This window comes from Symphalangus syndactylus, chromosome 13, assembly GCF_028878055.3.
Source record: "Symphalangus syndactylus isolate Jambi chromosome 13, NHGRI_mSymSyn1-v2.1_pri, whole genome shotgun sequence".
Lineage (NCBI taxonomy): Eukaryota > Metazoa > Chordata > Mammalia > Primates > Hylobatidae > Symphalangus > Symphalangus syndactylus.
In genome coordinates, this window is record NC_072435.2 from 42,860,138 (window position 1) to 42,874,370 (window position 14,233).

The following is a 14,233-nucleotide window of genomic DNA, read 5'->3' on the forward strand; positions in this document are numbered from 1 at the left end:
TCCTTGCAGATATGGACGCAGAGAGGGAAGCCCTGCAGAGCACTGCCTACCCTGAAGTGCAGATCTTCTGCCAGAAGCACGGCTTGATGTTTGAGGTAACCAGAAGTCACTCCGCGCTTTTTTTTTTTTTTTTTTTTTTTGACACATAGTCCTTGTTCTGTCGCCCAGGCTGGAGTGCAGTGGCGCGATCTCGGCTCACTGCAACCTCCGCCTCCTGGGTTCAAGCAATTCTCCTGCCTCAGCCTCTTGAGTAGCTGGGATTACAGGCGTGCGCCACCACGCCCAGCTAATTTTTGTATTTTTAGTAGAGACAGGGTTTCACCGTGTTGGCCAGGATGGTCTTGATCTCTTGACCTTGTGATCTGCCCGCCTCGGCCTCCCAAAGTGCTGGGATTACAGGTGTGAGCCACCGAGCCCGGTCCCATGCTTTTTTTTTTTTTTTTTGAGACGGAGTCTCAATCTGCCACCCAGGCTGGAGTGCAATGGTGCAATCTCAGCTCACTGCAACCTCCGCCTCCAGGGTTCAAGCGATTTTCCCGCCTCGGCCTCCTGAGTACCTGGGATTACAGGTGCCTGCCACCATGCCCCGCTATCCATGCTCTTTTAATGCTTTACTGTTGAGTTTTAAAATTCACAATGATTTTTAAACAAAGGTCCCACATGTGCTTTTTGCACCGAGTCCCGTAGATTCTGTAGTTGGTCCTGGAGATCCGGCTGTGGAGATAAAAATCCTTGGGACTGTAAAAAGGCAGGTGGGACCGGGCGCGGTGGCTGACGCCTGTAATCCCAGCACTTTGGGAGGCCAAGGCGGGCAGATCACTTGAGGTCAGAAGTTCGAGACTAGCCTGGGCAACATGATGAAACTCTGTATCTACTAAAAAATACAAAAATTAGCCGGGCATGGTGGCTCATGGCCTGTAGTCCCAAACTCAGGAGGCTGAGGCAGGAGAATCGCCTGAACTTGGGAAGCGGAGATTGCAGTGAGCTGAGAGCAAGCCACTGCACTCCAGCCTGGGTGACAGAGCGAGACTCCGTCTCAAAAAAAAAAAAAAAAAAAAAAAAAAGGCAGGTGGAGGGGTTACAGCCGTGTGCACTGTGCTTGGTTAGCATGGCAGGTGGTGTAGAAAAGTGAGTAGGAGTGAATGCTTTGGAACACAGATTCATCGCTGCCTCCCTTGCAGTGTGACCTTGGGCATGTCATTTAACTGTCCGTTGTTGTTGCTGCTGTTTTTGTCTTGCCTTCAGGGCCTCCTGGCCCTCTTTGTACTGGGCTTCAGGAGGAGTATAAGAGGGCTTTGCGATCTGGGAGATGGGCATGGAGGTGGGACATGCCTTTTTCTAGAACGCTGATGGTGTACCTGTTTGGCACAGTCCCAAAACAGTAGGAGCCCCTAACGGTGTCTCCTTGTACCAATCCCTGGCTAGAGAAATTTTTTTTTTTTTTCAGACGAGGTCCAGTGGATGACAGAGCAAGACTTCATCTCAAAAAAACAAAAAAAAAAACAGTGCAGTGGTGTGATCTCACAGCTCACTGCAACCTTGACCTTCTGGGCTCAAGGGATCCTCCTGTCTCAGCCTCCTGAGGAGCTGAAACTACAGGCATGCAGCACTATCCCTGGCTAACTGGAGATGTTTCTGCCTGCACATTTCCCTGTGGAAACTGATGAACATCTCTGGAGTCTCAGCTTAACTTGAGGCTGCCTCCTTGCTATTTATGAGAATGATTCGTTGCACCAAAGTCCCATTTGGTTAAAAGATGAGGCCAGGCACAGTGGCTAACACCTGTATTCCCAGTGCTTTGGGAGGCCAAGCAGGAGGATTGCTGGAGGCCAGGAGTTTGATACCAACCTGGGTAATATAACAAGATCCCATCTCTATAAAATTAAAAAAAATGAGCTGGGTATAGTGACGCCCACCTGTAGTCCCAGCTACTAGGGAGGCTGGGGTGAGAGGATCACTTGAACCCAGGAGTTTGAGGCTGCAGTGAGCTGTGATGGAGCCACTGCACTCTAGCCTGGGTGCCAGATTGGGATGCTGTCTTAAAAAAAAAAGCATCTGGGCTGGGCACAGTGGCTCATGCCTATAATCCCAGCACTTTGGGAGGCCAAGGCAGGTAGATCACCTGAGGTCAGGAGTTCAAGACCAGCCTGGCCAACATGGTGAAACTCCCTCTCTACTAAAAATACAAAAATTAGCCAGGTGTGGTGACACACACCTGTAATCCCAGCTACTCGGGAGGCTGGGGCAGGAGAATTGCTTGAACCTGGGAGGTGGTGGCTGCAGTGAGCCGAGATAATGCCACTGCACTCCAGCCTAGGCAACAGAGTGAGACTCTGTCTCAAAAAATAAAAAAAATAAAAAAAAATAAAGTGGATCTTTGGGTAAAAAAGAAAAGAAAAGGAAAAAGATGCATGATTGTTATGGTTTGTATATTTATTACTAAGAAGAAGCAGTGCTGGAAATTCCACTCTGCCCACCATTGATCATGAGACATACTTCAATGTCAAAGGCACTATGGAAGCATCAGCACTGAGAGCTGATGAAATGGTCAAGCTTTTCTGTTTAGTGCCCACGCCGGTGCTCTGACGCGGATGCTGTCAACATCCTCCACACGCACATCGGGAGACGGCGGTCCCTCTGGAGGCACAAGCTCCTTCTGGAGGCTCGCTCCTGACCCCTCTTCCTTTCCTGCTCCTCTAACTCATTGTTCCTCCCCCTTTCTTCCTCCAGTCACACTGAGTACTGCTGGCCTCTCACTGCTTGTCTTAGAAATCTATGTGTCTTTCTCTCAGTGCTAAAGAATTCAGGGAGGCAGGGACTGTTCCGAGTTGTCTTTGTCTCCCTGTCACCCCAGCCTTCCGCAGGGTCAGCTTTGCCTACTTGGACTGAGCTGTTCTGCCCAGCCTCCCCATGGTGAACAGGCACAAATGAACCGCAAGCGTGCGGTTGCCAAGGAGACCTTGCTATGTCCAGTGCTGGCCAAACTAAACACCCTCCTTTGCAAGGAAAGCTTTGTGAACAAGTGTGGACACGTCCTTGCTTTCAAAGCAACAGTATGAAAATGGCCAAGTTCCTTTTTTAAAAAAGCTTTTCTGGCAGGGCGCGGTGGCTCACGCCTGTAATCCCAGCACTCTGGGAGGCCGACGTGGGCAGATCACGAGGTCAGGAGATTGAGACCATCCTGGCTAACACGGTGAAACCCCATCTCTACTAAAAAATGCAAAAAATTAGCCAGGCGTGGTGGCAGGCACCTGTAGTCCCAGCTACTCGGGAGGCTGAGGCAGGAGAATGGCGTGAATCCGGGAGGCGGAGCTTGCAGTGAGCCAAGATTGTGCCACTGCACTCCAGCCTGGGTGACAGAGCAAGACTCCACCTCAAAAAAGAAAAAAAAAAAAAAAAAAGATTTCTTTCTTTTTTTTTTTTTCTTTCAACAGGGTGTCGCTCTGTCACCCAGGCTGGAGTGCAGGGGTGCAATCACAGCTCACTGCAGCTTTCTGGGCTCAGGTGATCCTTGTGTCTCAGCCTCTCAAGTATCTGAGACTACAGGCACACACCACTACACCTGACTATTTATTTATTTATTTATTTATTTTTGTAGAGGCAACATCTCCCTATATTGTCTAGGCTGGTCTTAAACTCCCGGCCTCAAGAGATCTTCCTGCCTTGGCCTCCCATAGTGCTGGGATTGTAGGGGTGAGCCACTTCGCCCTGCCTCTGTTCTATTTTTTTTAATTTTAATTAACCTACTTTTTTATTTCTTAATTTTTATTTTTTTAGAGATGAGGTCTTGTTACATTGCCCAACCTGGTCTTGATCTCCCGGGCTCAAGCAATCCTCATGCTTCAGCCTCCAGAGTAGCTGGGATTATAGGCACATGCCACCGTGCCCCACTAAATGTTTATAAATAAACTTCTGAATTTGGAATTCAGGCTTACAGGAAACGCATGGATAGTACAGAGTTCCCATACACCCCACACTCTGTGTCTCCTAATGTTTTACCTAACCACAGCACAATCAACTATGTTGTTACAACTATGAAATGAACTTTGAGGCCAGGTGCAGTAGCTCGCACCTGTAATCCTAACATTTTGGGAGGCTAAGGCAGACAGATCACTTGAGATCAGGAGTTTGAGACCAGCCTGGTCAACATAGCAAAACTTTATCTCTAATAAAAATACAAAAAAATTAGCCAGGTGTGGTGGCACACGCCTGTAATCCCAGCTACTGGGGAGGCTGAGGCAGGAGAATTGCTTGAACTCGGGAGGCGGAGGTTGCAGTGAGCTGAGAGTGCACCACTAAGCTCCAGCCTGGGTGACAGAGCAAGACTCTGTCCCCCCAACCAAAAAAAAAAAAGAAGAAAGAAATCAGGCTGGGGGCAGTGGCTCACGCCTGTAATCCCAGCATTTTGGGAGGCCAAGGTGGGTGGATCACCTGAAGTCAAGAGTTCGAGACCAGCCTGGCCAATATGGTGAGACCTTATCTCTACTAAAAATACAAAAAATTAGCCAGGCATGGTGGTGTGCGCCTGTAGTTCCAGCTACTCAGGAGACTGAGGCATAAGAATCACTTGAACCCAGTAGGCAAAAGTTACAATGAGCCAAGATCATGCCACTGGAAGGAAGGAAGGAAGGAAGGAAAGAAGAAAGGAAGGAAGGAAGGAAGGAAGGAAAGAAGAAAGGAAGGAAGGAAGGAAGGATTGATTTTCCAGTGAGACAGGATCGCACCACTGCACTCCAGCCTGGGCAACATAGCAAGACTCCATCTCAAAAAAAAAAAAAAAAAGAGAGAAATCAACATTGGTACCTGACTGTTAACCTCCTGACTTTATTCAAATGTTGCCAGCTCTTCTATCTGTCTTTTCTGGTGAAGAATCCCATCCAGGGTGCCCCATTGCATTTCGTTGTCTTATTGCCCTAGTCTCCTCTGGTCTGTGTCAATTTCTCAGTCACCTTATTTCTCATGACCTTGGCAGTCTTTTTCCTTCCTTCCTTCCTTCCTTCCTTCCTTCCTTCCTTCCTTCCTCTCTCTCTCTCTTTCTTTCTTTTGACAGAGTCTAGCTCTGTTGTCCAGGCTGGCGTGCAGTAGTACAATAAGAGCTCACTGCAACCTCTGCCTTGTGGGCTCAATTGATCCTCCCACCTCAGCCTCCCGAGTAGCTGGGACTACAGGTGCCCACCACCATGCTTGGCTTTGACTGACAGGGCATCTTGAAGAATGCCCTTCCCTCCAGTCTGGGTCTGTCTGTTATTTTTCTCACAGTTATACTGAGGTTATGAATTTGGTTCAAGTTCTTTTAATCCAGACATCTCCCTACAGGAAGAGGCTATCAAAAATTTTTGAAAGAAACTTTCTGCTTTTGTCAAAAGGGATTGAAAAAACAAATCACCTGTCATGCCACCTCTCTGACAAACTTGTTTCTATTTCCCAGGTCGTTGATCTGAGGTGGGGTATTCAGAACATTGAAGCCACTGACCACTTGACCACAGAACTCTGCTTGGAGGAGGTTGACCGGTGTTGGAAAACATCCATAGGGCCAGCTTTTGTTGTGAGTGTCTCGGGAGGAATGGGTTAGCTCTTACTCCTCCAGGATATGCCCCCTGCTTTCTAGACAAACTGATCAGTGGAGGGAAGTAGGTACCATTTCTGCTTTCGTATCCTTATTCCTATGGCCTGCCTGTGGCAGACATTACTAATCAATCACAGAACTCTTTCTGCAGAGCTGAATGGGATCTAGACATTAGCAGTCAAATGGAAGCAGCAAGTGGCTTGGAAGGTAGAATGTTGAAGCCAGCAGGAATCTTGGAATTTGATCTGGACTTTCTCCCACCTTCCCCACCCCCTCCACTTTATGTCTATAGAACTTTGGGATCCTGGAAAACCATGGAAAAGGTGGAAACCCACAGGGTCTTGGGATATCTTTTTTCCTCCGTGTTCCCACTGGTTTCAGGTTGTGGGGACTTCTCCCCTCTCTCTTCCAATTGTACCCCCTCTATCACAAAATCAGTCTCCAGTCCACAATTAATGGTTTGGGCTATTAAAATTGAATGACATTCCTGAGTCTTTTTTCTTTGTCTTTTCTTTTTCTTTTTTGAGACAGGGTCTCAAAAAAGCCCAGGCTAGAGTGCAGTGGTGAGATCATGGCTCACTACAGCCTTGAACTCTTGGGCTTGTGATCTTCCTGCCTTGTTCTCTCGAGTAGCTGGGACTACAGGTGTGTGCCACCAGAGTTGGCTAGTATTTTTTGGAAAGATGGGGTCTCATTATGTTGCCCAGGCTGGTCTCAAACTCCTGGGCACAAGCGATCCTCCCACCTTGGCCTCCCAAAGTTCTAGGATTACAGGCATAAGCCAATGTACCTGGTCTAGTTTTAAGTTTTTTTTTTTTTTTTTTTTGGAGATGGGTCTTGCTATGTTGCCCAGGCTGGCCTGAGTCTTACATCGAGTTCCAGATACATCCAAGAATGATCACATTTTCCTTAGAAATTCTAGAGCAGGGGGCCGGGCATGGTGGCTCACACCTGTAATCCCAGCACTTTGGGAGGCCAAGGTGGGTGGATCATGAGGTCAGGAGTTTGAGACCAGCCTGGCCAACATAGTGAAACCCCGTATCTACTAAAAAATCAGCTGGGCATGGTGGCACATGCCTGTAATCCCAGCTACTTGGGGGGCTGAGGCAGGAGAATTGCTTGAACCTGGGAGGCAGAGGTTGCAGTGAGCCGAGATCATGCCACTGTACTCCAGCCTGGGCAACAGAGCAAGAGTCCATCTCGAAAAAAAAAAAAAAAAAGAAATTCTAGAGCAGAGGCCAACAAGCTATAGCCTGAAAGACAAGTGTGGCCTGCTGCCTGTCTTTGTAAGTAAAGCTTTGTAAGTAAAGTTAGCTCCGTTGCCCAGGCTAACTCCTAAGCTCAAGTGATCTGCCCACCCTATTCTCCCAAAGTGCTGGGATTACAGGTGTGAGCCACCGCACTGGCCCAGGTTAACTCTTTTGGATTCTGGTTTGCACCTACTCCGAGTGTGGTCCTGGCATTAAGACCAAAATTTTATGGCCTCCCATGCCCTACAGAATCTTGTGCAGGGGGGCCGGGTGCGGTGGCTCACGCCTGTAATCCAAGCACTTTGAGAGGCCGAGGCAGGCAGATCACTTGAGGTCAGGAGTTTGAGACCAGCCTGGCCAACATGGCGAAACCCTGTCTCTACTAAAAATGCAAAAAATTAGCCAGGTGTGGTCGTGGGTGCCTGTAATCCCAGCTACTTGGGAGGCTGAGGCAGGAGAATCACTTGAATCTGGGAGGCAGAGGTTGCAGCGAGCCAAGATTGCACTATTGCACACCAGCCTGGGTAACAAGAGCGAAACTCTGACTCAAAAGAAAGAAAAGGGGGAGGGGACAGCCTTATCCGCCTTCGCTGTCCCTCTTCTTGCCAGTGCCTTAGCCGCTCTGCCCTTCCTGCAGCAGCCATGCTTCCTCCTGTCACAGGGCCTTTGCACATGCCGCTCTCCCTACCTGCAAGGTACTCTGCCTAATAAACTCCTTTTCATGTTTTTGGATTTTTGTTTTGTTTTGTTTTGTTTTGAGATGGAGTCTTACTCTGTCGCCCAGGCTAGAGTGCAGTGGCACCATGTCGGTTCACTGAAACCTCCCTCTCCTGGGTTCAAGCAATTCTCCTGCCTTAGCCTCCCAAGTAGCTGGGATTACAGGCACCTACCACCACAACTGGCTAATTTTTAAAATATTTTTAGTAGATATGGGGTTTCACTGTGTTGGCCAGACAGGTCTCGAACTCCTGACCTCAGGTAATCCACCTGCCTTGGCCTCCCAAAGTGCTGGGATTATAGGCATGAGCCACCATGCCCGGCTCTTTTCATGTCTTATTCTGCAGCTCAGGTGAATTTCCCTGACTGCCCAGGCTATGTACGACCCATGTTTTACCCTTTCTTCCTAGCGCTCTAACAGCTGCCATTTGACCTTGGTCTGATTCTCAGATTGATGCTTGCCTCTTTGGCTAAGACTCCAAGGTTGGCTGGGCCCGGTGGCTCCTGCCTGTAATCCCAGCATGTTGGGAGGCTGAGGTGGGCAGATTATTTGAGGTCAGGAGTTTGAGACAAGTCTGGCCAACATGGTGAAACCCAGTCTCTACTAAAAATACAAAAATTAGCCGGGTGTGGTGGTGGGCGCCTGTAGTCCCAACTACTGGGGAGGTGGAGGTTGCAGTGAGCTGAGATTGTACCACTGCACTCCAGCCTGGGTGACAGAGTGAAACTGTGTCTCAAAAAAAGTAAATAGGCCAGTCTCAGTGGCTCATGCCTGTAATCCCAACATTTTGGGAGGCTGAAGCAGGCGGATCACCTGAGATCAAGAATTCGAGACCAGCCTGGCCAACATGGTGAAACCCTGTCTCTACTAAAAATATAAAAATTAGCCAGGCGTGGTGGCTCACGCCTGTAATCCCAGCTACTCAGGAGGCTGAGGCCAGAGAATCACTTGAATTCAGGAGGCAGAGGTTGCAGTGATCCGAGATTGTGCCACTGCACTCCAGCCTGGGCGACAGAGGGAGATTCCATCTCAAAAAAATAAAATAAATAATAAATAAATAAATATCTGTGGGCTGACTGTGCTCTGAATGTGGCACTTTCATACTGAGTTCTGATCTCTCCCTTTCTCCCTGGTCAGCCCTTAAGCCATCCTGTGACATTGGACTAATTTTGTTCCATCCCAAGGCACCTGTTTGCATGATAATAAAAGGGGAGAGCTGGACTTAGGGTCCTCTTAGCCCTGCTTCACCCCTGATTCTCCCTGGAAGGACCAGAACTAGAATGGAGAACCACCACAAGATTTAATTTAAATCTTAATTATCAAGATAAATCGTATATATATTTTGAGACGGAGTTTCGCTCTTGTTGCCCAGGCTGGAGTGCAATGGCGCGATCTCGGCTCACCACAACCTCTGCCTCCAGGGTTCAAGCGATTCTCCTGCCTCAGGCTCCTGAGCGGCTGGGACTACAGGCATGTGCCACCATGCCCGGCTATTTTTTAAAAATTTTTTTATAGAGACAGGGTCTCAGTATGTTGCCTATTATTATTATGATTATTTTATTTGAGACAGAGTCTTGCTCTGTCGCCCAGGCTGGAGTGCAATGGTGAGATCTTGGCTCACTGCAACCTTCGCCTCCCGGCTTCAAGCGTGTCTCCTGCCTCAGCCTCCCTAGTAGCTGGGATTACACCTGCACACCACCATGCCTGGCTAATTTTTGTATTTTTAGTAGGGGTTTCACCATGTTGGCCAGACTGGTCTCGAACTCCTCCTGACCTCAAATGATCTGCCCACCTCAGCCTCCCAAAGTGTTGAGATTACAGGCGTGAGCCACCTTGCCCAGCCCCATTATTTGTTTTTTTAGAGACAGAGTCTCACTCCGTCCCCCAGGCTGGAGTGCAGTGGTGCGATCACAGCTCACTGCAGCCTCGAACTCCTGAGCTCAAGCGATCCTCCAGCCTCAGCCTCATGAGTACCTGAGACTACAGATGCACACCCCCACACCCTGATGATTTTTAATTTTTGTAGACATGGGGGTCTCACTATGTTGCCCAGCTAGTCTCTAACTCCTGGGCTCAAGAGATGCTCCTGCCTTGGCCTCCCAAAGTGTTGGGATTACAGGCATGAGCCACCATGCCCAGCCTAGGGGACAATTCTTTATTGCCCCTCGTGACTTCTGGTGGCTCCGGGCTATAAGGGAGGTCAACTTCACCTCTATCTTCTTAGAGTGCTGGTTGGATTAAAGAATTAAATTGACATAAAATTGATTAACAGGGAAAAAAAAGCCATACATATTTATTTATTTATTTATTTTGAGACAGTCTCACTCTGTGGTCCAGGCTGGAGTGCAATGGCTCAATCTTGGCTCACTGCAACCTCTGCCTCCTGGGTTCTAGTGATTCTCCTGCCTCAGCCTCCCAGGTAGCTGGCATACCAGGCTCCCGCCACCAAAACCAGCTAATTTTTGTATTTTTAGTAGAGACGGGGTTTCGCCATGTTTGCCAGGCCGGTCTTGAACTCCTGACTTCAGGTGATCCAACTGCCTTGGCCTCCCAAAGTGCTGAGATTACAGGTGTGAGCCACCATGCCCAGCCGATATACATTTGTTAATACAAGTTTTTTACATGGCACAAGAACCCTCATGAGGAAATAAGGACCCACAAAAGCAGCTAGAGTCATTTACTTATATATTGAATTGGACAAAGAATAGTAAATTGCGGCTGGGGACAGTGGCTCACGACTGTAATCCCAGCACTTTGTGAGGCTGAGATGGGAGGATCACTTGAGTCCAGGAGTTTAATACCAGCCTGGGTAATGTAGTGAGACCCTGTCTGTACCAAAAATAAAAACTTAAAAATTAGCTGGGTGTGGTGGCATGTGATTGTGGTCCAAGCGGGAGGATCACTTAAACCCAGGAGGTCGAGGCTGCAGTGAGCCATGGTTGCACCACCGCACTCCAGCCTGGGTGACAGAGCAAGACCCTGTCTGAAGAAAAAAAGTGAGATTTGAATCTGTGACTTCCTCTCTGCCAGGCCCTCATCGGTGATCAGTATGGCCCCTGTCTGGTTCCCTCGAGGATCGATGAGAAGGAATGGGAGGTATTGAGGGCCCATCTGACTGCCAGGCCTAGTGACCTGGAGCTGGTGGCACGACACTTCCGGAGGGACGAGAATGCGGTTCCTCCCACATACATCCTGCAGGCACCAGGTACTGGGGAGGCCTGTGAACCAGAGGAGGCCACCCTAACCTCTGTCCTCCGCTCTGGAGCCCAGGAGGCCTGGAGGCTGGGGCTCATCACCCAGGAGCAGTGGCAGCGCTACCACCGGTCAGGTGAGGCTGCAGGGACTCTCCTCGGGAGATCCACATGAAACTGACAGCATGTTCAGAATATCCATCCCCTGTTGGCAAAAATGCAACAGTCTGTGTTTCTTGCAAATGCCAAACCAGTCAACCTCTGGTCCCTCGGCTCTGAGAAAGGCTGTTTTACTGATCCAAGATGGTTCAGCCACGTTCCTGATGAATCTTGGTCTCAGGATCTTCCTCTCCTCGCTGGCTCTTTCTTCTTGTCTCCCAGGGAGGCTCCTGGCACAGGCGGCGTATTAGTCTGTTCTCATGCCACTAATAAAGGCATACTTGAGGCTGGGTAATTTACAAAGGAAAGAGGTTCAATGGACTCACAATTCCACGTGGCTGGGGAGGCCTCACAATCATGGCAGAAGGCAAAGGAGAAGCAAAGTCACGTCTTACATGGTGGCAGATAAGACAGAGTGAGAGCCAAGCGAAAGGGGAAATTCCCTATAAAACCATCAGATCTCGTGAGACTTACTCACTACCACGAGAACAGTATGGGGGAAACCACCCCCCATGATTCAATTATCTCCCACCAGGTCCCTCCCACAACACATGTGAATTATGGGAGTACAATTCAAGATGAGATTTGGGTGGGGACACAGCCAAACCATATCAGGGGGAGCAATCCAGGGTGACTACCATCCCAGTTTGCCTGGGACAGAGGGGTTCCTAGGATGCAGGATTTGTATTACTAAAATCTGGCAGGCTGAGCCCAGTGGTGCCTACCTGTAATCCCAGCATTTTGGAAGGCTGAGGCAGGAGAATCACTTGAGTTCAGGAGCTCAAGACCAGCCTGGGCAATATAGTGACACCTCATCTCTACAAAAAAAACTTTTTAAAATTTGCCAGACATGGTGGTGCACGCCTGTAGTCCCAGCTACTCAGGAAGCTGAGGCAGGAGGATTGCTTGAGCCCAGGAGGCAGAGGCTGTGGTGAGCCGAGATCACGCCACTGCACTCCAGCTGGGGTTACAAAGAGAGACCTGTCTCAAAAAACAAAAACAAAAACAAAATTAGCTAGGTATGGTGGTGCATGCCTGTTGCCCCAGCTACTCAGGAGGCTGAGATGAGAGGATTGCTTGAGCCCAGGAGTTGGAGGCTGCATTGAGCTATGATCTTGCCACTGCACTCCAGCAGGGGTGACAGAGTGAGACCCTGTCTCTAAATAAATAAATTAATTAATTAAATAAAATACAGTCTAGCCTTGAACAACATAGTGTTTAGGGACTCTAACCCCTTGCACAGTCAAAAATCTGTGTATAACTTTTGACTCCTCCAAAACTTAACTACTAATAGCCTACCAATAACATAAATTGTTGACCAGGTGCGGTGGCTCATGCCTGTAATCCCAGCACTTTGGGAGGCTGAGGTGGGTGGATTACTTGAGCCCAGAGTTGGAGACCAGTCTGGACAACATGGCAAAACCCCACCTTTATTTAAAAAAAAATTAACATTAGTTGGGTGTGGTGGTGCACACCTGTAGTCCCAGCTACTCAGGAGGGTGAGGTGGGAGGATTGCGTCAGCCTAGGAGGCGGAGGTTGCCGTGAACCAAGATTGTACCACTGTACTTCAGTCTGGGTGACAGAGTGAGACTCTGTATCAAACAAATAAACAAACAAACAAGCAAACAAACAAACAACATAAACATTTGGCCAGGCGCGGTGGCTCATGCCTATAATCCCAGCACTTTGGGAGGCTGAGGCAGATGGATCACGAAGTCAGGAGTTCAAGACCAGCCTGGCCAACATAGTGAAACTCTGTCTCTACTAAAAATACAAAAATTAGCTGGGCATGGTGGTGTGCACCTGTAGCCCCAGCTACTCGGGAGGCTGAGGCAGGAGAATCACTTGAACCCGGGAGGCAGAGGTGTTGTGGTGAGCTGAGATCGTACCACTGCACTCCAGCCTGGCAGCAGAGTGAGACTCTGTCTAAGGGAAAAAAAAAAAAAAAAACAGTCGACAAACACATATTTTGCATGTTCTATCTATCATATCCTGTTTTCTTACAATCAAGTAAGCTAGAGAAAAGAAAATGTTATTACAAAAATCACAAGGAAGAGAAAGTATGTTTGCTATTGATTAAGCATAAGTGGATCGTCAGTCACAAAGGTCTTCATCCTCATCATCTTCACCTTGAATAGGAAGAGGAGGGGTTGGTCTTGCTGTCTCAGGGGTGGCAGAGGCAGAAGAAACTTGACCTGTGTAGTTTAAGCCCATGTTCTTCAATGGCCAATTAGTACATTCACTGTGTCATGCAACTGCCACCTCTGTCTAGTTCCAAGACATTTTCTTTTTTTCCTTTCTTTTTTTTTTGAGATGGAGTCTTGCTCTATTGCCCAGGCTGGAGTGCAGTGGTGCGATCTTGGCTCACTGCAACCTCTGCTTCCCAGGTTCAAGAAATTCTCCTGCCTCAGCCTCCTAAGTAGCTGGGATTACAGGCATGTGCCACCAGGCCTGGCTAATTTTTGTGTTTTCAGTAGAGACGGGGTTTCCCCATGTTGCTCAGGCTGGTCTCGAACTCCTGACCTCTTGATCAGCCCGCCTTGGCCTCCCAAAGTGCTGGGATTACAGGTATGAGCACCCGTGCCTGGCTGACATTTTCTTTTTATTTATTTATTTATTTATTTTTTTTTTTGAGACAAGGTCTTACTCTATTGCCCAGGCTGTAGTGCAGTGGCACGATCACGGCTCAGCGTGGCCTCCAGCTCCTGGGCTCAAGCAATCCTCCCACCTCAGCCTCCCCAGTAGCTGGGACCGCAGTCACGTGCCATCACAGGTAGCTAACTTATTTTTTGTAGAAACAGGGTTTTGCCGTGTTGCCCAGGCTGGTCTCGAACTCCTGAGCTCAAGTGATCATCCAGCCTTTGCCTCCCAAAGTGCTGAGATTACAGGCATGAACTACACCTGGCCCTCCAAGACATTTTCATCACCTCAAAAGAAGCTCTACCCATTAAACACTCCCCATCTCCCCTCTCCCAGCGCAGGCTACCATCAGTCTGCTTTCTGTCTCTATTAATTTGCCTGTTCTGGACATTTCATGTCAATGGAATCTCACACTACAGGGCCTTTTGTGTCTGGCTTCTCTCACTTGGCATCATATTTTTGAGGTTCATCCACATTTTAACACCTGTGAGTACTTCATCCATTTCAATGGTCGAATAGTATCCCATTGTGTGGAAGGACCATATTTTGTTTATCCATTCATCTGTTGATGGATGTTTGTTTTGATTTGTTTTGTTTTTGAGACGGAGTCTCACTCTGTTGCACAGGCTGAAGTGCAGTGACATGATCTTGGCTCACTGCAACCTCCGCCTCCTGGGTTCAAGCGAGTCTCCTGTCTTAGCCTCTTGA

The 14,233-nt window shown here is 48.6% G+C and overlaps 1 protein-coding gene and 1 long non-coding RNA gene across 10 annotated transcripts in view; one reads left to right on the forward strand and one right to left on the reverse strand.

The window, feature by feature from the left end:
• Window positions 1–14,233, reverse strand: part of LOC129460809 (uncharacterized) — a 137,076-nt gene that overhangs the window by 93,354 nt on the left and 29,489 nt on the right. The gene's annotated exons all lie outside the window — the stretch shown is intronic.
• Window positions 1–14,233, forward strand: part of NWD1 (NACHT and WD repeat domain containing 1) — a 95,476-nt gene that overhangs the window by 11,504 nt on the left and 69,739 nt on the right. For 7 of the 9 annotated variants that reach the window (XM_055239132.2, XM_055239135.2, XM_055239138.2 and 4 more), the window contains 3 exons: window positions 10–95; window positions 5,429–5,545; window positions 10,565–10,862. In XM_055239132.2, the coding sequence (XP_055095107.1) occupies window positions 10–95; window positions 5,429–5,545; window positions 10,565–10,862 (501 nt within the window). Of the gene's footprint in view, window positions 1–9; window positions 96–5,428; window positions 5,546–10,564; window positions 10,863–10,900; window positions 11,283–14,233 lie in introns of those variants that run through there. The other 2 variants (XM_055239140.1, XM_055239137.2) reach the window with 2 other exon arrangements.